At 37.8% G+C, this 24,142-nt stretch overlaps 1 protein-coding gene across 1 annotated transcript in view; it reads left to right on the forward strand.

The window, feature by feature from the left end:
- DMD (dystrophin) overlaps positions 1–24,142 on the forward strand; it is a 2,317,639-nt gene that overhangs the window by 1,026,190 nt on the left and 1,267,307 nt on the right. The window contains exons 31-33 of the mRNA XM_063457949.1: positions 5,382–5,492; positions 6,081–6,254; positions 7,559–7,714. Of these exons, the coding sequence (XP_063314019.1) occupies positions 5,382–5,492; positions 6,081–6,254; positions 7,559–7,714 (441 nt within the window). The remainder of the gene's footprint in view (positions 1–5,381; positions 5,493–6,080; positions 6,255–7,558; positions 7,715–24,142) is intronic.

The raw sequence follows: 24,142 nt of genomic DNA on the forward strand, positions 1-24,142 counted from the left end.
CTGAGAAGTCCTCCAAGATTTTTACTGTTGCATAGTCGACTGGTAAGGATATTGTGTGGCTGCTCTTTAGGATTATTTATTTTGCGTGGTAGTAGTGAGCACGCAGTAAGACATCCAGAGGCATTGATTCCAACAAATGCTTGGGGCGCAGGACTCGATGAACCCGGTCCAGCAGCAGCATATCTGCCGACACTTCAGGGGCTACAGTATTCAGTAGGCCATGGGCATATCTGGCTAGTCATCTGGGAGGACCATTTCTGGAACCCCCCTTAAGCGGAGGTTGTTCCTCCGGGACCAATCTTCTGCGTCCATCATTTTTGATTCTAGAGACTGGATGTGTTGCTGCAGTTGCTGCACTTGATTAGCCAAATCATTGTGGCCATTTTTGTTTCTGTGTGCGTTGTTCTTGCCCTGAGATCTTGAAGGTCTTTGCTCGGCGTGTCCCCACTACATGTCCAAGATTGACTCAGTTTGGTGGATAAGGCATCCAGGGGCTCGTGGAGACATTGCCTTATAATGTTTTCGCCAGAGTTGGTGGGTTGCTATCATCTAAGGATATTGTGTGGCTGCTCTTTAGGATTATTTATTTTGCGTGGTAGTAGTGAGCACACAGTAAGACATCCAGAGGCATTGATTCCAACAAATGCTTGGGGCGCAGGACTCGATGAACCCGGTCCAGCAGCAGCATATCTGCCGACACTTCAGGGGCTACAGTATTCAGTAGGCCATGGGCATATCTGGCTAGTCATCTGGGAGGACCATTTCTGGAACCCCCCTTAAGCGGAGGTTGTTCCTCCGGGACCAATCTTCTGCGTCCATCATTTTTGATTCTAAAGACTGGATGTGTTGCTGCAGTTGCTGCACTTGATTAGCCAAATCATTGTGGCCATTTTCGTTTCTGTGTGCGTTGTTCTTGCCCTGAGATCTTGAAGGTCTTTGTGCGGCGTGTCCCCACTACATGTCCAAGATTGACTCAGTTTGGTGGATAAGGCATCCAGGGCCTCGTGGAGACATTGCCTTATAATGTTTTCGCCAGAGTTGGTGGGTTGCTATCATCTGACAAGCCTCTGCCATCTTGAAAGGCAGCCTGTGCGGCCAGTGACACAGGACAAGGTTTTTGGCAGAAAACATTAAGCTTGGCAGCTATATATGCATTCTTCCTATGTTTGCCTTGAGACATGATTCGTTTTGGGGGTATGAATGGAGATTTTGCTTCTCAATTTCTCAATTTTGTAGAGCCCATATGCCGGAGCAAGGATTCATGGATCCATCTTTCTCGGCGGTTAGTCACCCCTCCATGACTTTTCTCTTTTGAGAATTCACATGGTTTCAATACATTTTTAGAAGCTTTATTTGTGTTTTTCTTTAAACATATTATTTTATAAATAAACGTGACTTATTTGTCAATCATACCTGATAGACCTGTTTAAAAGATACAATTCTCCACTAGGAGTCCCAATAGATAACAGCATGTTTTTTGCCGCAAAACCAATCATTTATTTATACCTTGTTTGGCCTGACCAAGCTAGATAAGATTTGTTCAATTACAGTATGCTGTTTGTTTTTGCAGCGGCTCATACAAAAGGACATTGAGAGGCAGTAAAGATGTAACCTATATGTTATGTTGAAGAATCATTATTTTTAGCTCAACACACAGTGATTACACTTTGGAAGGAAGCAGTGGATTTGGGATTCACGGCTCAATAAACTGAAAACGCAGAAAGTAATAAGCAGAACACAATCCATATTTCAGCAAATTCCATAGAGTCCCAGAGCGCTAGTTCTATCAGTTACATTGGAATTCACATCAAAATCAGATAATGTGCAAATAATATATAATAATAACATACAGACACTGAATATAGCTCATTGTCATTACATTCAGTAGATATTTACTGAACTCTGATCACTTATTAAGGTATGATCACCCTAAATGCAAGTATACCCCCCCCCCCAATTCCTGTAGTATATGAAGATTAAAGAGTCAGTTACTGTCAATCAGATGGGTTTTATTGCTACTGAAAGAAGTGTTTTCTTTTATTTGTGCTGCAAATTGGGTCATGGTTTATCATAAGGGATCATGCATTTGTCTGGAAATAGATAGAATAATCTAAATTGAACGCATTGCACATTTTGAAATGTAACCGAGATAATGGGGAGAAATAGGTTGATTTTGGTGTACTGTTGTTTTTTGATGCTGACATTTTCAAATGCAGTGCATGGACATTTATATGGGCATTCATATTTAAAGCAGCATGACGTAATGTAACATTCCAACATGAATGTCACCAAGAGGAAAGTGTAGATCCTGATGTCATGACCAGAATTGTGTATTTTGGCCACTATTATGTACAGCGCTATGGAATTTGCTGGCACTATATAAATAAGAAAATAATAACAATAATAAGGGAGAGCTCAAACATGTCACAGGCTGAAAAACAGTGTGTGATGCAGATACAGAATGAGATATACTGTGTTGCCAATAAACCCACCCATGTTCATAGCGTGATATTGTTTGTTGGTCACAAGTAATGAATGACATTGAATGACACTGAAGCACTACCGTATATACTCGCGTATAAGCTGACCCGAATATAAGCCGAGGCCCCTAATTTTACCCCCAAAAACTGGGAAAACTTATTGACTCGAGTATAAGACTAGGGTGGGAAATGCAGTAGCTACTGGTAAATTTCTAAATAAAATTAGATCCTAAAAAAATTATATTAATTTAATATTTATTTACAGTGTGTGTATATAATGAATGCAGTGTGTGTGTATGAATGCAGTGTGTGTATGAATGCAGTGTGTGTATGAATGCAGTGTGTGTGTATGAGTGCAGTGTTTGTATGAGTGCAGTGTGTGTATGAGTGCAGCGTGTGTGTATGAGTGCAACGTGTGTGTATGAGTACAGCGTGTGTGTATGAGTGCAGTGTGTGTATGAGTGATGTGTGCATGTATGAATGCAGTGTGTGTGTGTATGAATGCAGTGTGTGTGTATATGAGTGCAGTGTGTGTATGAGTGATGTGTGTGTATGTATGAATGCAGTGTGTGTGTGTATATGAGTGCAGTGTGTGTATATGAGTGCAGTGTGTGTATATGAGTGCAGTGTGTGTATGAGTGCAGTGTGTGTATGAATGCAGTGTGTGTATGAGTGCAGTGCGTGTATGAGTGCAGTGTGTGTGTATGAGTGCAGTGTGTGTGTGTGTGTGTAGCTGAGCCTTGGTGGGGGGTGGGCAATTTTATTATTTCTTTTAAATTATTTTAATATTTTTTAATTATTATTACTTTTTATTATTATTATTTTTTAATGTAATTATTATTATTTTTTATTATTTTTTATTTTATTTAATTTTTTTTCGTCCCCCCCTCCCTGCTTGTTACATGGCAGGGAGGGGTGCTCTCACTCCCTGGTGGTCCAGTGGCATTGGCAGTTCAGTGGGGGGAGGGGGGCTGCCAGAGAGTTTACTTACCTCTCCTGCAGCTCCTGTCAGCTCCCTCCTCCTCCGCGCCGGTCCGTTCAGCACCTCTCTCATACTGTAAGTCTTGCGAGAGCTGCACTATGACCCCGCGGCTCACTGGGAGCTGACCGAGGTGCTGAACGGACCGGCGCGGAGGAGAAGGGAGCTGACAGGAGCTGCAGGAGAGGTAAGTAAATGCTCTGCAGCCCCCACAGCCCCCTGTCTGTATTATGGCAATGCAAATTGCCATAATACAGACATTGACTCAAGTATAAGCCGAGTTGGGGTTTTTCAGCACAAAAAATGTGCTGAAAAACTCGGCTTATACTCGAGTATATACGGTAATCCCAATGCAATGAAGGAAGCAACAGATCAATAGAAGTTATGTAAATATCCATTCCAAAGGATGAGAAAAAAATATGCTAACATGGTTGACTTGGTATGAGCTCTCAGCTACTGTTTTTCTAAAGCTAGGGTTTTAAACTCTATCTATCATCTGATGATAATCGATCAATCAATGATAGACTTGAGCATTTGTATTTGTTCAAATTGTGATTTGCATGAACTTGGGCCCATCAACTGTTTAGCTGAATTTCTATCGCCGAAGAGCCATAGGGAAGTATATGTGATGGCAAAACCTTCAGAATTCAGAGTTCTGACCGTGACACCAAAAAAGAGATGATTGATAGGAAAAAAGAAGATTGATGGCTAGTGGACAGTCACTAAATGTTGATTTTATTCAACCAATAGAGCTAATAAATGAATAACAGTAATAATATATAAAATATGGCCCTTCTTATTCCCTCTATACTATACATATAAACATTTACTGATCCTCTATTTTCCTTTACTGGCTACTTTTTCTCACCTGAACTGAATGGTGGGAAAATGCGCCCATCAGTGTACTGCAAAATACAGTATATTTATATATATATTGCAGTATACCATTTATATATATATATATATATATATATATATATATATATATATATATATATATATATATATTGCAGTATACCATTTTTTTTTATTTCTGTGCCCTTTTTGGTTTGTCCAAATGTTTTCCTGAACAGTTTTTCATGAACAATGTTTGGCCGAGCCGAACTATCATATGAACGAGTGTTAGACGCCTGAACATAATTTCAACTCCAGGAAAAATGATTTGAACAATCCAACCATGCACAAGTCTAACTGATCATGAGAGAATCATGGAATTTGTGGTTCAGCAACATCTGCAGGGCAAGGTTTGAGATGTCTACTCTACAAAAAGCAGATCAATTTTATATATGAAACATTGTGCAAGATCTAGGATATAGCTTGTCCAATAATTATACCATCATAAAGAGTGTGACAAAACTCTACGAATCATATTATCTGGTATAAATTGTAGATTCATGCATTATGGTTAAAGGTTCTTATTATGGTAATAATTTGCTATCTCTCTTTAAGCCTTACCTGCTTCCATCTTTTTCTTTTCTTCTTTTAGTATCACTGCCTCCTGCTAAATAACAGCAACTTCATTATGTTTAAATTGCCTGTTTGGTTTACATTATGTGTGTACTAAAAAACAATAGATTAATAAAAAGGAAATTAAAAACACTGGACTAGTAGGGCACGGGTTTGTAAAATAAAAACAGAGGTTGCAATATTGTATCAATAATACCAGTTGATGATGTTATTTATAAAACGATGATATATAGAATATGTTTCTGTAGAACTTACAGAAGGGAGATAAAAGAATCAAAGTATTTTCTCTACATTCCACTGCATTGATTTGTTTTTGCTTTTCAATGATAGTAATATGTATGCAACAATTTGAGTATTAAATCTGCATATCATATATGTACAAGACATAATGTTGAATTTACATGGTGCCAATTTTCGAATATGAGTCACAATTTAATTCTCTGATTCTATAATAGAAAATTCAGTCTGATTTGATGAGCCATGAAATTAGTTTGGAAGAGATGAAAAAACGTAATCAGGCTAAAGAAATGCCCCCCAAACTTCTTACACAGATCGAAATAGCCCAGGTAAGGTTATGTATCTGTCACTGTATTAAATACTTGCTTCTTTTGTCTTGTATGAGTTCTAGCTTTAGTGACACTAACTATTTTTTGTCCCTAGCACCTCAGATGAAATGATGGCCACTGATGGCAATATTATTTTTATAGGTATAAAATCAGTTTGTTATTATTACCATTTTTAAATTAGTATTGGTGTGATTTCAAGCTCTGCTAGCTGGGGTGTTGGCTGTGTCTTGAAATTGGAAAAAAAACATCACATTACATTATTAAAACATATGGCCCGTTTGCAATATTTTTAAGCCAAAACAGAAACTAGGATTAACGTGCATCCACTATTTTTTTTTTTTAAACTTATAGACACCTTTTGTTAAAAAAGCTTTAAAAGGATTATTTGATGTTGATGACGAGATTGAACATGTTATATTGTTCAGAGATTTCCTATTAATGGAGCACACTGAACCAAGAGATGAAGAGTCTGCATAGGAAGAGCAGATAATATGTATCTATATGGATTATAATAATAACACAATAAACTCATGGTAATATTATCATAATCACATGAGAATATTAATTAAAATATCTATTTTTTAACAGAAAAAACTGCAAGAAGTGTCCACAAAATTCAGACTGTTTCAGAAACCAGCAAATTTTGAGCAGCGGCTTAAAGAATCTAAAAGAATCCTAGATGAAGTGACTTTGGAGTTACCTGTATTAGATATGAAAAATATTGAGCAGGAGACACTTCAAACACAATTGGATCATTGTATGGTAAGTGATATTTGCAGTTCCCGTGTATTACTTAATTTGCATCTTCTGCTGCTTTAGGTATGATGCTCTCATTTAATAGTACAATAGTTCACCCACTGATAAAATAATGATTACCACCATTGTTGAAATGCTTAGCTTTAATGCCTTACAATTAAAGGCGTGATGAATCTATGTTTTATATAAATAACATCCTGCCTTTAAAATCTGATCGACAATGGTCAATAATACTTGTGTTAAGTATGTTCTTGTAGTATGTGCTTTTGTTATTGTAACTGGTTTATTTCTCAATTATTGCAGTTAATGAAGCAGAAGAGAATAAATGTGTATTTAATCTGTTTGTTTGTAAGGTCATTAAAGGGTCCAATAAGCATAGCCAGGGGTAAATTATTCAAAGCACTTAGGATGAAGATGAGTTTAAAAATCCATTTAACTTTCTCACTCACAGTTTGTATAGAGAGTAAAACACTTGTTCATGTTTTGCAAAGGAAAAGTATTGGTTTTAACTGAAAAGTGTCATTAGGACCATAATAATTATCTTTTTAGACAATTAAAACACTTGTGTGTTTCAAATGTATGCTTCATTTCATGGCCATAACTGGATTAAAAATCTTAGACATGTGCACCAGTGAAAAGTTTGTGTCGTACGAATGAATTCGTACTAAATAAAAATGTAATTCATCCATTCCGAATTTCGTCCGTAAAACATTCTTTTTTTGGATGATAATCTGTAAAAAATTATTTGTTTTCGCCCATTAGGATGGAAATAACACTGCGCATGCGAAAAAAAAAACAAGGAGGGAGCTGGCAGCACTATCAGCTCCCTCTTTATAATAAATATTAACAATTCCTACCCCCCTGCAATAAAACCTATGGGGGTTACTATGACTCCCATATTAATAAAAGGGAGGTGAAATCCTCCCGCATGCCCCTACTTGTGGCATACCGTGAGTAGGGGCATGTCGCCTAAACATGCTTCTCGCTGTCATTTAAAACTACTAGTGACTGGGCAGTTACTGATCTCTTATACTCATACTCTGATATTTGTTGTATGTATATTTTCTAAGCTCACTAAGAAAACAAAGAATTTTAAGCATAATATTTTAAATGAATAGTAAAATATAAATTTTCATTCATATGTGGCTTTCTTACACGTAATTCGGTAAAATGACTATAAAAATTGCACTCACATATAAATATACCACATCCAATTCTGGAGGTGGGATGAAGAATACACCATGAGACTATGGATATTAGCATAGTAATATTGTGGAACCAAAATGATATCCCATTTTTTTTATTTATAGAAACTGTACAAAATTTTGAGTGAAGTGAAATCTGAAGTGGAGACAGTCATAAAAACGGGCCGTCAAATTGTGCAGAAACAGCAAACGGAAAATCCAAAAGATTTGGATGAAAGACTAACAGCACTGAAAATTCAATACAATGACTTAGGAGCAAAGGTATAGTATTTTTTATGTTATCTAAAAAGCAATGACAACTTACTGACAGACGATGTTTACTAATTTATTAAAAGCTGTATTAAAGTATCACTAACTTAATGAATCTATGAGATATGTACATATAAACATTAAGCCTAGTTATTTAACCTAATTGTGTGAACTGCCCACTCAGACTGGGTACATATATCATATATTTTTAAATAACCTTTTATATTGTCACAAAGGTAACATTAGCAATAGCAGTACTCTGAAATGGAATGAAAAATCGAAGCATGCTGCTAATAAGGGATAAGACGTGCACTTTTATATTTTACCAACATAAATAAATAAATACATAAATAAAAAAACAGAAGTGTTAGATTAAGAAAAATAAATATAAACGTAATTTAAAAAATATATATTTATCTGTTTGCAGATATAAATCTTCAGAATAAACCAACAATTTATCAGTTTAGTCATTGGGTGGCAGTAATGAACTAAAAAAGAGCAAATGTAAAAATCAATAGACAGAAACAATTTTAGATAGATAGATAGATAGATGATAATGATAGATAGATAGATATATAGATAGATAGATAGATAGATATCATGTAATATCAGTTTTTAGTTATTTTTGTTGTTTTGTTAAGATCATATTTGATAGAATATACTATTTTGAGACATTTATTCCAGTGTTTATAAGATAGGGCAGATAAGAATCTACAAATGGAAGAATCTGTAAATGGAATAAAAAACAGCAACATGTATTTGATATTTCACAATTAAAGGAAAACTGTGCTCACTTTTTGTATTATTTAAAATATTAGATTACATGTATCACAGTCTCTGTGAATTATGTTGTAATGCCTACATTTAAGTTAATAGATATTTTCATCTCTTGGGTTATCTTTGCTTAATGGATTCTGCCAGGTTTATGTGCTATTTGGTTGGAAACATAAACATAGCTTAAGCAACTAAAAGGTTATGAAAAAAAATTATGAAGGTCGAAATTTGTCAAAGAATTGACCTGGCACACAGGTCTTCTAAATCAGAATGTATTGGATAAAATGTGGTAACAGTTTGGCTCTACATTAGAGCCTTTCTCAAGCCATGCTTTGTCTCCCAATTATCCAATAAAATCTGCCTTGGACAATCTGTGTGCCCAGACAATTCTTTGAGGTACCTTATGAATGGGAGTAAAGTCACCACAGTCTGTGTGGCACCAAAGGAAGAGGCCTGTCTTATATAAGTGTATGCATCCTCTACCTTCTGTTTCTACGGTGAAGATTAGTCAGTTCAGTCAGTGTTTAGGAATTCTGGCAGTATGACCAAGTGCAGAGCACCTCAAAAATGCACTCTGGGAAAGTTTCAGATCTTTAAAATGTGAATGGTCTAAGAAGATAAGTGGTGTTTTCAATCAAAGAGGGCTAATGGTCAGTTCTACAGAGCAAGTGCAAGTGTAACAAGTGTAAGAACTATTAACTTATATGTATTCTCCCTAGACTGGGAGTGGACACCTATCGGCATAGCTTGGGTTTTACTAGTATTCTGGGGATTGTCAGACAATCAACCGTATTGTCTAATTGCATCTAGTAAGCAGAGAGTAGAGATTCCTGGGAATTAGTAATGTATAACAGAATGTCATCCGCAAACGCACTGATTTTGATCTGCTTGTCCCCAAATTGCACTCCATGTATGGCGGGGTGATTGCAGATAGTCTGCAGGAGGGGTTCCATCGCCAATATGTAGAGTAATGGCAAAAGGGGGCAGCCCTGCCTCGTTCTGTTGGAAACTTGGAATGGTGACGATAGGAAACCCATCTGCAGCACCTGTGCTGTAGGATGGGAGTAGAGCACAAAGATCTTCTGAATAGTCTGTGGTGGGAAACCATAGCGGCTCAACACTCGCTCAAGGAAGGTCCAGCCGAGGCGGTCAAAAGTTTTTTCAGCATTTAAGGCCAGTAGGATGCCACCCCGGTCGGCCTCCCTGAGTTTTCTAAGCACCAATGACAATTTATGGATATTATCAAGGCCCTCTCTGTCCATTACAAATCCAGTCTGATCGTTGTATACTAAGTGTGACATTAGACTTTCCAGCCTTGTAGACAAGATTTTAGCATAGATCTTGGCATCCGTATTCAATAGTGAGATAGGGCGAAAATGTTTACAGACATCTATGGGTTTGTCAGGTTTGGGAATGGTCACTATTGTGGCTAAAAGTTTATCAGAAGGGAGGTAACCCGTTGTGGATGCCTTCTCAGTAAATAGGGGGACAGAAGCGTTTAATTAAGCTGCATGGTGCCTCATCCCCGAAATTGGAATGTGTCATGTAGGGTTAGTACAATGGGGCTGAGGTCGGACCAGGTAATCTCCCCTATAGTGCAGTCTGATAGTTGCGCCAGCGCAATGTTATCTACAAAGAATGCGTCTATCCTTGTGTAAGTATTATGCACTCAGGAGTGGAACTTGTAGTCCCTTTTACTCAGGTGTAGAGTTCTCCATTCATCGTAAAGACAATGGAGAGTGATTAGTTTATCTAGTTGCTTGCATGAAGCAAGTAATATCTTTTTCCTAAACCATGTGTGTTTAGTGGATGTGTCCATTGTTTGTGACAGGATAAAATTAAAGTCCCCAGGAAGTATGAGTCCTCCCTGTCTTAGTTTGTCAATTTCGTGTAGTAGGGAGTGCAATAAATTGCGTGAGTCGGTGTTAGGGAAGTAAGTGAAAACAAGGGTGTGCTGTACATTATTGAAAAGGCCTAGTATCACTATGTATCTTCCTTGAGGGTCAATATATTTGTGTTGCAGAGTGAAAGCTGCATCTTTATTCACAAATATAGACACTCCCTTAGTTTTGGTCTCCGAGAGAGCATGGAACTGGATTGGGAAGTATTTAGTATAAATGTTCGGGAGGTGTGGCTTGCAGAAATGCGTTTCTTGAATACATTCAATGTCGATTCGGACATGGAGAAGTAGCCTCCGTTTACCGTGAGAGTTAAGTCCCTTTACATTCAGTGTCATAATTTTCATAATGGAGTATTACACTGAGTACTGCAGGTAAGTATCTGAGGATGTAAATCCTGCACCAAAGAATATTCCCATTAACCATTATGTGTGGTCGGACGTTCAGTGGTTTATGTGTAGCGGTAAAGAAATTGATATGTGACAGGTGGAATCGAGGGAACAGGGAAACACAGGTATCAAACTAGGCAAGTGGGGTGTTGGGTGTTAGATTTCCAAAAGTGGAATTCGAACAATGCTCATATAACATGAGCTAAAACATGTCTTAGAGAGACCAGACACGTATCTTGGTGTGCGTGGTTTTGAGTGGTTCCAGAAGTGGGAGTGACTCAGAGGGGGGAGTTTCATAAGGAGCCTTTGGTAGGCTGGGTGTTGTTTAGTTAGCTTAAGGTGAAGAAAATTACTAACGTAAAATAGTGGGGGGGGGGGTTTATAAAACAAAACTCATGTCCTTACAGGAGTATGGGAAGTTGTAGGCGATGAATGGCAAGTGTCTTTGGGCTTGTAACAGTAGATTGGCAGTGTCGGTATCTAACAACCTCTATAGTAGGGGTCAATCGCTGCCATATGGAGATCACCACAGACTTTTCCCTGAAAGAGCAGGAGTCAGGTAGCAAGGTATCAGTTATAGTAGTGATACTGAATATTTTAGGACAAGTAGAGTACAGAGTACAAAACATTAATAAAATCCAGTAAATTTAAATTGAGTAAAATCATGGAAATAACTAGTTGAAAAAAAAACATAGTACGAAGTTGCGCACATACACATCTGATACTCAAGGTGTCTCTGGAGACATGTAGGTTAGGTTTGAGTCCATTCTAGGGACATTAAAGGTATTTTAGGTCTGGTAGCGGAATGCCCCAATCTAGGATTTAACATAGACCCTCCGCTATGTTCGCCACCGAATAGATTACACCCTGACGTTGGATCAACATTTTCGCCGGGTACCCCAGCGGTAGAAGATTATGTGTGCTCGGAGCGTGGAGGTAGATGGAGCCAGCGATTTACAAAATTGCAGGGTGGCTGCCGAGACATCAGTTAAAACTTTAATGTCCTTGTAAGGGACTGGAATGTCTCCATTTCTGCATGCTCTGGCAAGTTTCTCCTTCACGTGGAAGAAATGAAGGCATGTGATAACGTCTTGTGCCACAGATGGGGAAAGTGTTTCAGGCATCGGAGGCGATGGGCTCTGTCGACTGGATGGATGCCCGGCGTCAGCGCCTGAAAGAAGTCTAACAGGTAATTATGGGACTCTGCGGTCGTCACATTTTCAGGGATACTCCTTATGCGGAGGTTGTTTCCCCGGGAACGATCTTCCAGGTCTGGAAGCTTCAAGTAAAAGATCCATGTCTTGTAAATTGTCAGCTACACTATTATGGGCTTCCACAAACTCATCCATCTTCTTTTCCATGTGGGAGGACCTGTGGCCAATTTCATGTATCTCCTTGCGGAGTTCTGCAGCCAGGATTGTGTTTGGCCAGCATTCCCTACATGGCAGAGGTAGTGAAAGGGCTCTCAGCTACTTTTAAGCCTGGAGAGGCTGGAGGGAAAGGGGAAGACTCACTCGAGTATGCTTTGCCACCATCTTGGGAGGGAGGTAGGTCCTCACAGGCTTCCAATGCGAGGATTTTGCTAAGAAAAAGGACACTTGGTCCACCTTGGTCGGCTTGTTTTTTTGTCTCTGGGACATACTAAGGAGGGTACCTTAGTCTGTGTGTCAAAAATCACTGAGTATACCGATTATTTGCGGCTTATTTTTTTTTTTTTATAATTATTTATTGAAAAAAAAATTTCTTCTTTACAACAAAACATATAACATATAAGACATCCAAAAAGAAAAACAATAAATTCATTGTGAATATCCTATCCAACAGTAAGGCATACATTACCATACAACCAAGTTGGCAATGTATCAGCTGACATTAATATCATTTGAATTCACAAAATAAAACATAAGTTCAGTAAAAAAAAAAAAAAAAAAAAATACACCCAAAACCCATCAGAGCCGGAGAGAGTAACTAAACCAAATCGAATCAAACCATTGATATTAAGAGAACATCATCCAAAGAAAAGAAAAAAGCCTTATCTTATCATTTCATCAAGAAAGGTTTAAAAGTAATTCAGAGAACAGTTCTTCTTTTCTATTAGACAATAAGCCTATATTATTTATTAAGCCTTTTTCCATCGTCACCTGAAACCTGATTTGCTTAATCAGGAGAGATTTTTGAAAGGGGATGGATGATCTCCAACTTCTAGCAATTAGGATTTTTGCTGCAACAAAGCAATGAATAGCTATTACAACATTTCTTGATTTAAGATTCCAGTTTAAATGCAAAAGAGCAACTGCTGGATTCTTATCTTAGGATGTGTGAGACAAAGACCCAAATATGGAAAAAGCCCAAGACCATAAAGGACAGACCATCGGACAGGACCACCATATGTGTAAATAAGAACCTGTATGGGTTCCACATCTCCAACATGTAGAGTCATAATTATCATACATTTTGGCAATTCTTGTGAAATACCACCTAAATAGAAGTTTAAAATGGCATTCCACCAAATTTAAGCAATGAATATGTTTAGCAATGTGAGTTAATGAAATACACCAGTCCTTTTCGGTTATAACTAAATTTAGATCGTATTCCCAGATTTTAATAAGTTTGTAAGGAGTGGAATTTAATAAGTCCATCATCTGATTGGCAATCGAAGTTACCTTTTTTAGAGACTTATAGTTGAAAATATGTTCCAAATGAGTAGAAAAAGAAGAAGAGCTCTTTATGAGATTCTTTTCAATATAGTTCTTTATTCGAAGGTACGTAAAAATTTCCCGACGGGGAATATGTAGGAGATCAGCAATGATCTGAAATGGAAAAATATTATCGGCTATCATAAGGTCTGAGATTCTCATTTTATCGGTATCAGCCCAATGTTTTAATGTTAGATCTTGTATATTTATCTCCAGTAATCTGAGTCTAGAAGATCTGGGAATACATTGGCGGAGACCTAACAATTTTTTAATTTCATCCCACTCCTCTAAAGATTGTAACAAAACCGTGGAATTAATTTGAGTACCCTAGTAGGGGTATTAATTGGCTCTGTCCACATAATGTATTGCAGATTCAAAATAGAGGCGCCATCGGATTCTATTTTAAACCAAGGTTCTTGCATCCCCATAGGGTCTTGTAATAAATAGATGTGTCTGATCATGTTGGCATAATAGTTATGAAAAATATTTGGAAAATTTAAACCACCCTTCGTCAGTTTTTTAGACAACATTTTTCGACTAATCCTGGGAATTTTATTTTTCCAGATAAATTTAGAAAATGCGGCTTGTATCATTGTAAGCTAAGATTTAGGTACTCTGAGTGGAATCATATAAAAAAGATAAGACCATTTTGAAAGGATATAAGAGTTTATAATATTTATTTTACCTAACCATGAGATTTCCAAGTTTTTCCAGGTTTTAAGTTTTTGATTTGTATGTTTCATTAGATATAGTATATTCTTTTCCATAGTATTTTTTATATCTAATGGGATAATCAATCCCAGATAATTCAATTCCGTATTGGTCCAAATAAAATTATATTTATGGGATAAGATTTCTATGAGAGGATTATCCATATTCATATATAGTGCAGAGGATTTAGCAATGTTTAACTTAAAATTAGAGATCTTAGAGTAATTATCTATCTCTTGCATTAAGAAGTGTAACGAGAGTTCTGGAGAGGTAAGAGTAATTAAAGAATCATCCGCATATAATGAGATCTTTAGATCGATATCTTTAATTAAGACACCCTTGATTAAAGAGTTTTTCCTAATGTAAAGGGCAAGGGGCTCAAGGGACAAAATATACAGGAGTGGGGATAGTGGGCACCCTTGCCTTGTACCATTACGGAGATCAAACCATGCAGCAACTATATTAGGACCGACCGTTCGAGCGGTTGGAGAGGAATACAGAATCAAAATTGCATTATGGATCCAGCCGTTGAATCCAAACGCAGTCAACACCTCTGGTAAATACCCCCACCCGACCCTATCGAAGGCTTTTTCAGCATCTAAAGACAGGGTCAGGAGGGGAAAACCCTGTCTATAGGCTTTATCCAAAATATCCAGTAGTCTTCTAACATTATTTGAGGCTTATTGTGTCACTGAACTAGGGAGCTTCACATATGTGCATCCTGTCGGCTTGAACACTAAGCCACGCCCGCCATTTTTCTCATTTTAAACTTTTAAGCTTTATTTTGAAAATGTACAGCTGACTATATGCATTATAAGCAGACAGGTACTACTGTTTTCCTATTTTGGATTCTATCTACAAAAATCTCTGTATCTGTGAATGTATCATTGCACAACAAAAATTTAAATAAAAAATACAAATTTGAATAGAGCTGAGATACATTTTTCACCAAATTCTTTCAAAGTTTAAGATATAATTGTTGTCACATTATTTTAATTCCACTCAAGTCCAGATATATAATATAATTATTATTATTATCATTATTTTATTATTCCGTAGTGCTGTTCAATGGGTGGACTAACAGACACGCAATTGTAACCAGACAAATGGACCACAGGAACAGAGGGGTTGAGGGCCCTGCTCAATGAGCTTACATGCTATAGGGATAATAAAGATTAATTTGTTTTAACGTGGCAAAATCCTTCAGGGCACAATATATTTGTTGAACTACATGTACAAGTAACATAATACATTAAAACACAGCATATATTTATTTCTAGAAGCTGAAAAAAAATAGAATATAATTTACAAAAACATTGACGAGCCAACGTTGTGTTTGTAATAAATAAGCGCTTTGGATATATGTAAAGTTTATAACAACAGGAACATAGAAGAGCTTAGTCTGTGTTTTTATATATTGGGGATGTTGAATTGACTGTTTGTTTGTCCACTTGAATTAGCCCCTGATTTAAAAAAATAAAAAGATGATTAATAGTTTTCAAAAGTGTCTCTTGAGCGTTATGACAAATACATTTTAGGCCTCATTATAGATTCACGTTACGCAGATTAATTAGGAATTACAATCAACTACTTAACAATGCATACTGAAGTATTTCTTCAATTTAGGTCAGTGGGGAAATTCACATTAAGTAAGTAGAGTAATCTCTTAATTTGCTTAGAGTGTAAAGCCAAAAGTATTTACATTTTTTGTACAATTCTAACAGACTCTGTGCAAAATGACTACCAGCAGTAATGGTGATTTCCGTTCAATTTTAATCTGTGCAGCACAGGGCCGTTTGAAGGAATTTGGGGGCCCCAAGCAAAATGGACATGGAGGCCCCCTCCCACCCCACACATGCCTGCAAAGCCTACAGGAACCACAGCATAGCCATACAGTTTAAGTTCACCCACACTTTATATAAATAAAAAAGGTTTACAGAGCAAATACTGCTTAGAGCTCTGCCCTGCCCCTTAGTGGTATTTCCTCTCCCCCCCCACCCTCCCCTACCAGTCTCTTCTCACCCACCCACCCCCATATTCTCTTCACCTCCTCCATGTGTTCTCCTAATCTCCTAATCTCTGCACCCCCCTCCCTGTGTTCTCCTCGTCTCCGCACCTTCCCCTTCCCTGTGTTTTCCTCATATCCTCACCCTCCCTCCCTGTGTTCTTCTTACTCCTCCCCCTATTTCCTTCTTACTACTCCCCCTCTCTATGTTCCTCTTACTCCCCTCCCCCCTCCCTGTGTCCTTCTTACTCCCCCATCCCCCTCCCTGTGTTCTACTCCCCTCTCCCCCTTCCTGTGTCCTTCTTGTTCCTCTCCCCCCTCCCCCTCCCTATGTTCTTTTTACTCCCCCTATGTTTTTTTACTCCCCCTCCCCCTCCCTATGTTTGTTTTACTCCTCCCTCCCTCTCCCTATGTTCTTTTTACCCCCCCTCCCTCCCTCCCTATGTTCTTCTCACCTCCCCTTCTCTGGCTGTAGCGTGGCTGAGCTCCTCTTCCTCCTGGCTGTCAGTCTGGCCGGGAAAAGGAAACTGCATCTCCTGTACCACGTGGTACCCAGCTGGACTGACAGCCAGGAGGAAGAGGAGCTGGGCCACACTACAGGGAAGGGGAGGTGATGAGGAGGAGTACTGCAGCCGCCTGAGGCTCTCTATAGAGCGCTCAGGCGGCTGCAGCCTTATAGGAAGCACCGGCTCTGCTTGGGGCCCCGGGCCAGCTTGGGGTCCCACGCAGTTGCTTGGTTTGCCTGTCCGGTAGCGACGGGCCTGGTGCAGCAATCTGTTCATACAGACACTGCATCCCCATGTTTTAATCCCTGCAGTGTTCATCAGAATGCCCATTATGTCAGAAGCAAACTACACATTTTAGGTAGCAACCAGTGGCAGATCCAGAAACTAATCTCAGTAGGGGCAGTGGCAGATCATTTTAAGAAACAATCCAGGCACAATAACCACTACAGACATTGCTTTCTTTCAATCCATGGTGGTTCTAGGGGTGAGAGTAAACTCTAACCTGCTGCTCAGGATAGCGTTCACTCTCGCGAGAACGGAGTGTTGCCATGGTAACGCTCTGTGCTCGCGAGAGGAGAACCCAGCAGAGCTGCAGGTAAGATCTCCCCCGGGTTCTCTCTCCCTCACCTGCCGGCCATCCAGCAACGTGATTACTGATCTCCCCTCCGGTCCGTGAAGGCAAACAGCAGCTTTGATAGCACCAGTCCTGCTTGGGCCAGCAGGGGAGACCCTCAGCCTCACTATGTTCTCGAGGAGGGAGGGGGAGGGTGCAATTGACCCATTGCTCCTCCCCCCCCCCCACTGGATCTGCCACTGGTATCAACACAGATTAGGACCCTAACATGCAAATCCAAACCCACTTAGAAACAGACAGCATAAGTAGTCTATATGACCAGTCATTAGAGTGACTAAACAGCAGCAATAGACAAAGAGCAAGCCTAGGGCAGGGTAAAACAGGATACATGGCATAGAAAGGCCAAATTTTGGGAGCACAGGATAAACAGATCAGGATAAACAGATAATCTACCTGAGCTCAAACAACAAATTATAAATGTGACAGAATATGCTTTTGGGTCAGTAAGAACCATAGCAGGACATCTAGCTAGAGGCTGATTAAGTACAGAAATGCAAAATTATTGGGTCACATTATTTTGGTGCACCAAAAGATACATGTGCGATGTGATTCAGGCTTCACGTCACCATTGATGCCAGAATGACGCAGCCGATTCTCAAAATGTAATTTCTGAGTTGTGTCAATACTGACACAGGAAAGGTGTAAATCTCCAGGGACACTTTGAGACATATCAGTAATAACGCAGGGAAGATGTGACATTTCATGAACACTTGGAGTCATGTCAATCAAGAAAACAACAGTAAATGGTCAGTCACTGCCCATCAGGAAAATGGGGAGCCCAGAGAGCCACTGGTTTTTATATTTAGATGGTTACCAATCTAGTATATTACTAATGTGAGCACCAGGCAATTTAGAACAATGCCATGGGTTACCATGGCAACGTTTTAATACTGTAAGCCTGGAGTTCGCAAGTTCTATTACACAAGGTAACAAAGGTCTTTAAATGGCATAAAGGAGAGAGCAAAGGCTCTCCACACTGGGATATGCATGATGTCCACCCATTTCACCACAAAGGTAATCAGAGGAATAGGGGACTAAACTGTAAGTTGTTTAAATTAATAAATGCATACAGAAATAAATACATTAATATATAAAACAAGTTCCATATCACCATCTCCACACAAACTACATCCTGGATCCCATAAAATATCCCCTACACAGCACCCATACACATCCCCAGCAAACACAATGTGCATCCACAGGTCACATAGACTCTGCAGCCCCAGCACACACATACTAGATTCCTTACACACACATTACATCCTCTACATACATACACACTGCATTACCAGTAATAATATTCTACCCCCACACACACTGCAACCCATACACATTCACACTACATCCACTAAACACACATTACAACCACTACATACATACTGCACCCCCACACATGCTCTATGAGCACATACACAAAGGCCCCTATATAGACACTTTCTCTACAGGCCCTAGACACAGATAGTACAACACAAACACAAAACACACAAATATTTTTTTTACACACACTATACTACAAACAGACCCCTTAACAAACATGCAATCCTTCAAGCAGCCTTCAAGCACATTGACAATTCAGTTCCTTGCCCCGGTCCCACTTTGTTCTCTAGTATCCCACTTATGGAGACACCAAAGACATGTCACCAGCAATTGTGAAGTTTATTACAGTGGAACTCTGTGATACTGACATACAACATTTATAATATTCTGTGTTTTACTACTCTGGAGCTCTGTGATACACTCCTATGCACATTCCTGTACTTGTCTGTGCCCGTGTGTGCCTTTGTCTACCTGTATTTGCCTGTTGGCACATCTCATTGCCTGTCTGTGTGTGCCTATTTGTGTCTGTCTGTGTATGTGTGTGTGCCTGTCTTGTGGCTTGCGCATGTCTTTGTGTGTCTGCCTGTAATAAACGCTTAATTCGCAAGTTGGAATAAACTTGGAATTAATAATAACTTAAAATAATAACTTAAAAACCGAGTGTAAAGTCAGAGTCCACACTCCTTGCTTTTAGCAATTCAATAATATTTATTAAGAGGCTAATCAAACCAATAAACAATACATATACATTTGAAAATAGGCTAGTATATGTTGCTACTAAAACTAGTCATTGATTGAATGGAAAGTAGACTAAATTAACATAGTAAAACAGGCATAGACACGTGATACAGTTACCACTCCACTGATCATCTGCTGAGAGTAAGAGAGATGTGTGTATAGTGGGGAGAGGGAATAGAGAGAGAGGGTGAGGAGAGTTAATGCAAAGAGAGAGAATGTGCTATTCGCAGGGCTTTTAACAGGTTAGCCCTTCCTTCTCCTGGACACACCTCCCTCAGTCAATCCCTTAGGATGTAACAGAACCAAAGTGCTTCCTGGGGGAAGGGGGATTGCACTGGAAGGGAATGGAGTAGGAGTTTATCAACAGCCTAACTGGTTTTGCCTGGTGAAAGGCCATGTGCTTCACAGACGACTCCATTATTGCCTAAGGGTAGAATGGGGCTTGAATCCCTGTATTAGAACACAATAACACTTCATTGGCATACAGTGTGGCTGTTAATCATTTCCCCCCCACTTATTACACTGCCTATCTGTGTTTATGTGTGTATGTGAATTTGTGTGTCTGTAATTGTTAGCATGCCAAAAGGCACGCTAAGCAGTGGAATTGGGGGGAGCCACCAAATTATTTTTTGGCTAAAGACCTAAGAACTTTGAGGACACAGAATTAAGAACTTTGAGGACAATCTGATCTTCCCTTTGCAAAACTTTATACCTTTTTTTCAAATGTATCCTTCAAAATAGCTGTTTCCACTTCCAATCATTTTTAATTCATTTTTTTCTGCACCACAAACATCTGATTGCACCACATACCCACGTTTAATTACAAATCTAAAATATTTAATATCCCTTGTCTGCTATTTCCTTTTTTTTAGTAAAATGCTCACATGTATTTTATGCAAGAACAAACACAACTGTGGATAGATTAATTCATTTAACAGCATTCATATCTGTCAAAAAGACCAAATAGCTTTTATACTCCTGATGAATCAGTGATTAATTACTCCCAGTTTACTTTTGATCAAAAATAAATCCACTGCCAAATATTTCAGAAGTGCATTTAGATAAATCTTGAGTAAATTGTTTGACTGGAAATAACAGTTGCCTAATGTAATTCAATTAGGCATGTTAGATATTTCTTTCTAATTTATCTCTAGACGGAGAAACTTCAAAGGTGGTTACTGCATTAAAATTCACCTATTTACCGGTTAGCATATTTATTCAAGCTCAGAGAAAATTTTATATTAGAGTGAGAAGCAAACAATTAAGCCGTAGTATTTAATCCTTTGAAAATAAAACCAGTCCATAAAAAGTATGTTTGGTTTTTAAATACATATATATATATTTCGTCTTGGGAAGCAAATCCATTTTCAATATATTAATTATCATTAAAAGTTTGATCTGATCAGCTAAAATAAATATACAAATCATTTACAAAACATTTACAAAAAGTAAGATATCCCTAGTTTTATTATTATAATTATTATTATTGCCATTTATATAGCACCAACAGATTCAATAGCGCTTTACTATAAATAGGACAATTACAAGAATACTTACAGGAACCATAGGTTGAAAAGGGACCCTGCTCAAACGAGCTTACAGTCTATAGGAGGTGGGGTATAAAACACATTAGGACAGGCTCCTGACATTCCAGTCTATTTAGTTAATAACTATGCATGGGAATGACTACGGGATGTCATTGACTGGGGAAGCCCAGTCATTTTGACTTTTAGATATTATTGTTCTTACTAATGAACACCGATGTATCCTGCAGTACTGTTCAACGGTCAAATGAAACACACGTAATTGTGGAAGAATATAAGTTTCAAGTATGGGAATAAGGTATGATAAGGTTAGCAAATAATAAGTGTACATACTTAAGCCACTGGATGTAATTACAAAAAGGATAAGATATAAACGTAAAGCATGTGGAATCAAAAGGGAAGATTCATTTTAGATCAAATTGCACTACAGAGTATATGATATAGTGTGACCCTGTTAGAGAAAGAGTGACCTGATATCATGATTCTAGAGGTAAGGAGAGAAATTAGAGAAGGTAAAACTAAAGAAAAGATGGTGTTTAATGAGCATTTGGGGTTTTAAGGAACATGCAATATTACAAAGACCAAAAGATATGAGAAGAAGTGAGTGATTCACAAGGATGCATGCAGCAGGTCAAGAACTGGTGACTGCCTTTAGATTTTGCATTAATTACATGATGTATGAAGTTTGTTAGATAGAAAGCTAGACTGAAGATTGTCAGAAAGAAAAAAAAACTACAATTGATCTAGGAACAAAAGGAAACAAAACTTTTAAAAAGTAAAATAATCTTTTAGCAGTTTCATTAAATTAAGTTAAAACATCTTAGCATGGTACAATATAATTTTCAGTTTCAAGATTTCTTCTCTGTCCCAGACAATTCTTCTGGCCTACTTTCAGTCAAATAAAAGGATTTCTAAAGCCTCCAAAAGCGATATATTTTTGCTTATATTTTAGGATAACCACCAGCATGTTTGAAAATTCTCACAGCATTTTATCAGTGCCAGGTTCTAACAGAGAATGGTAATGTTCTCAAAGTCCTGGAGTGCAGCTGTTCCTTCATACTCTACTTTGAGTTAATGTCATATAAGATTCTAAGTTGTTGCTTTCTAACTCACATTTCTTAACTCAATTATGGATGCATTTTAATCTTGACTAACTTCCTTGATGACCTATATTGTGACTATATGGTGACTACAAATGTTGAGTTTCTTTATATAATATGTGTTTTGGGATCCTAAAGAGTTAATATTTCATAGTGTTGCAAACTGCATTTAGGCAATTTGCAGTGAATTACAACTCCAATTACAACTCCAATTATCAACACTTTCATCGAAAATAAATCCATTTCCATACCTGTTTGAATTAAAATAGATCATTATTATGTTTTTCAGATGAAAGTAAATGAAAAATGTCTGTCATATGTTTCTGTTGACAAATACATAATAAGTAAACATGTCATATGCATTAGGAATATATTCTATCTCTCCAAAGTAATGCAGGTAGTTAAAATTCAGAAAAGTTATTCTGATTATAATTTTGCTGCAGGCTTGCCAGCAGGGTATTTGTCCATTACTACTTCTACCTGAGCCATCCTCAGTCTATTGCACACAAGATTCGGAAATGTCACAGCATACATTATTTTAATCTGTTTTATTGCCATCTGCAGGGCTCCCCGTGAATTTAGTATTAGTGTTAAGTCATTTTTATCTGAAACCAACAAAGGTCTTTTTCATGCTATGTGCCTTGATACAGGAGTATTGTACTATAAATCCAGAAATGTTCTAGGTAGGGGGGAATAGGCTAATTTAAAAAGATGACTAGGGAGTAGTTCTTAATTAAGCTGCCAAATTGATTCAACCTTTTTATTTAATGCCATTTGAAATAAGACATCGTGTTTAATTTTGTTATATAATGAACAGGAAGAAAGCTCAATAGGACACCTGGTCTCTTATTTTGGAGAAGGAGTGGAATCTGAAGACAGAAAACACATGTCAAACAATTTCAGAGATTTTTCACTCTATAGACTTAAAATAGCCCGGGGCTCGAATGGTCTTCTTGTTAAATGGTGATTTGATTTATTCTCACATTTACTTCTGTATATTGCATTTAAAGATTTGTATACTATATTGTACAGTTTCTCCGCGTAGCTTTACCTTTGTAAATTGAAAATGTAATTTAATGTCTTATTTTCTGACTCACACTCTTGTGGGACTCTATTTAAAATTTCAATTTACTAAATTTTAATAGGGTATTCATCCCAGTAAATACAATTGCAAGACGTGTAATAGTTTTGTCAAACATCAAGCAAAGTGTATAAAGAATAAACATATCTATATAGGTTGCACCATTTTTGATCATGTTTAAGGTGTGCACTGAAATCTGATACATTTCCAATGTTCCCTACATTATTGCCCTTTGCATAATCATAACTATCATAGATGAATATTCCTGTTCTTGGGTAGAACATTGGCTTAAGGATAGAGTACAACGAGTTGTCATTAATGGTATTTTTTTTAAAAATGGACAAAAGTGGTTAGTGGTGTCTCTCAGGGTTCTGTTTTGGGACCGCTTCTATTTAACATATTTATAAATTATCTTGAAATATACATTGAAAGCCAGGTTTTGGTGTTTGCAGATGACACAAAACTTTGTAAAGTAATACAATATGAGCTTTGCTACAGAGGGACTTACATACTGTAGATTGGGGGACTGGGCACCAAAATGGCAGATGAAATTGAATGTAGAGAAATGCACTTCTGGGTCAAGAATGCACAATCAACTTACACCCTAAATGGTAGTGAATTAGAGGTAACCACACACGAGAAGGATTTGGGAATTGTTATAGACAACAAATTGGGCAGCAATTGCTAAGGCCAGTTAGGTTTTGTCATATATAAATAGGGACATAGATTATCGGGATGAAAATATAATTTGTCCTCTTTATAAATCGCTGGTAAGACCACACCTTGAATATGCTGTGCAATTTTGGGCACTTGTTCTGAAGAAGGATAACATGGCACTAGAAAAAGTGCAAAGACAAGCTACACAATTTATAAAAAGAATAATTTTAATTACGAAGCAAAGTTTAATAATTGAAATTTCTTTAGTTTGGAAAAACAGCCCCTGAGAGGGGATATGATAACATTATACAAATGTATTCGGGGCCAGTACAAAGCATTATCTGGAAATCTATTCATAAACAGAGCTATGTATAGGACATGAGGTCACAT

This window comes from Pelobates fuscus, chromosome 1 (assembly GCF_036172605.1).
Source record: "Pelobates fuscus isolate aPelFus1 chromosome 1, aPelFus1.pri, whole genome shotgun sequence".
Classification (NCBI taxonomy): Eukaryota; Metazoa; Chordata; class Amphibia; order Anura; family Pelobatidae; genus Pelobates; species Pelobates fuscus.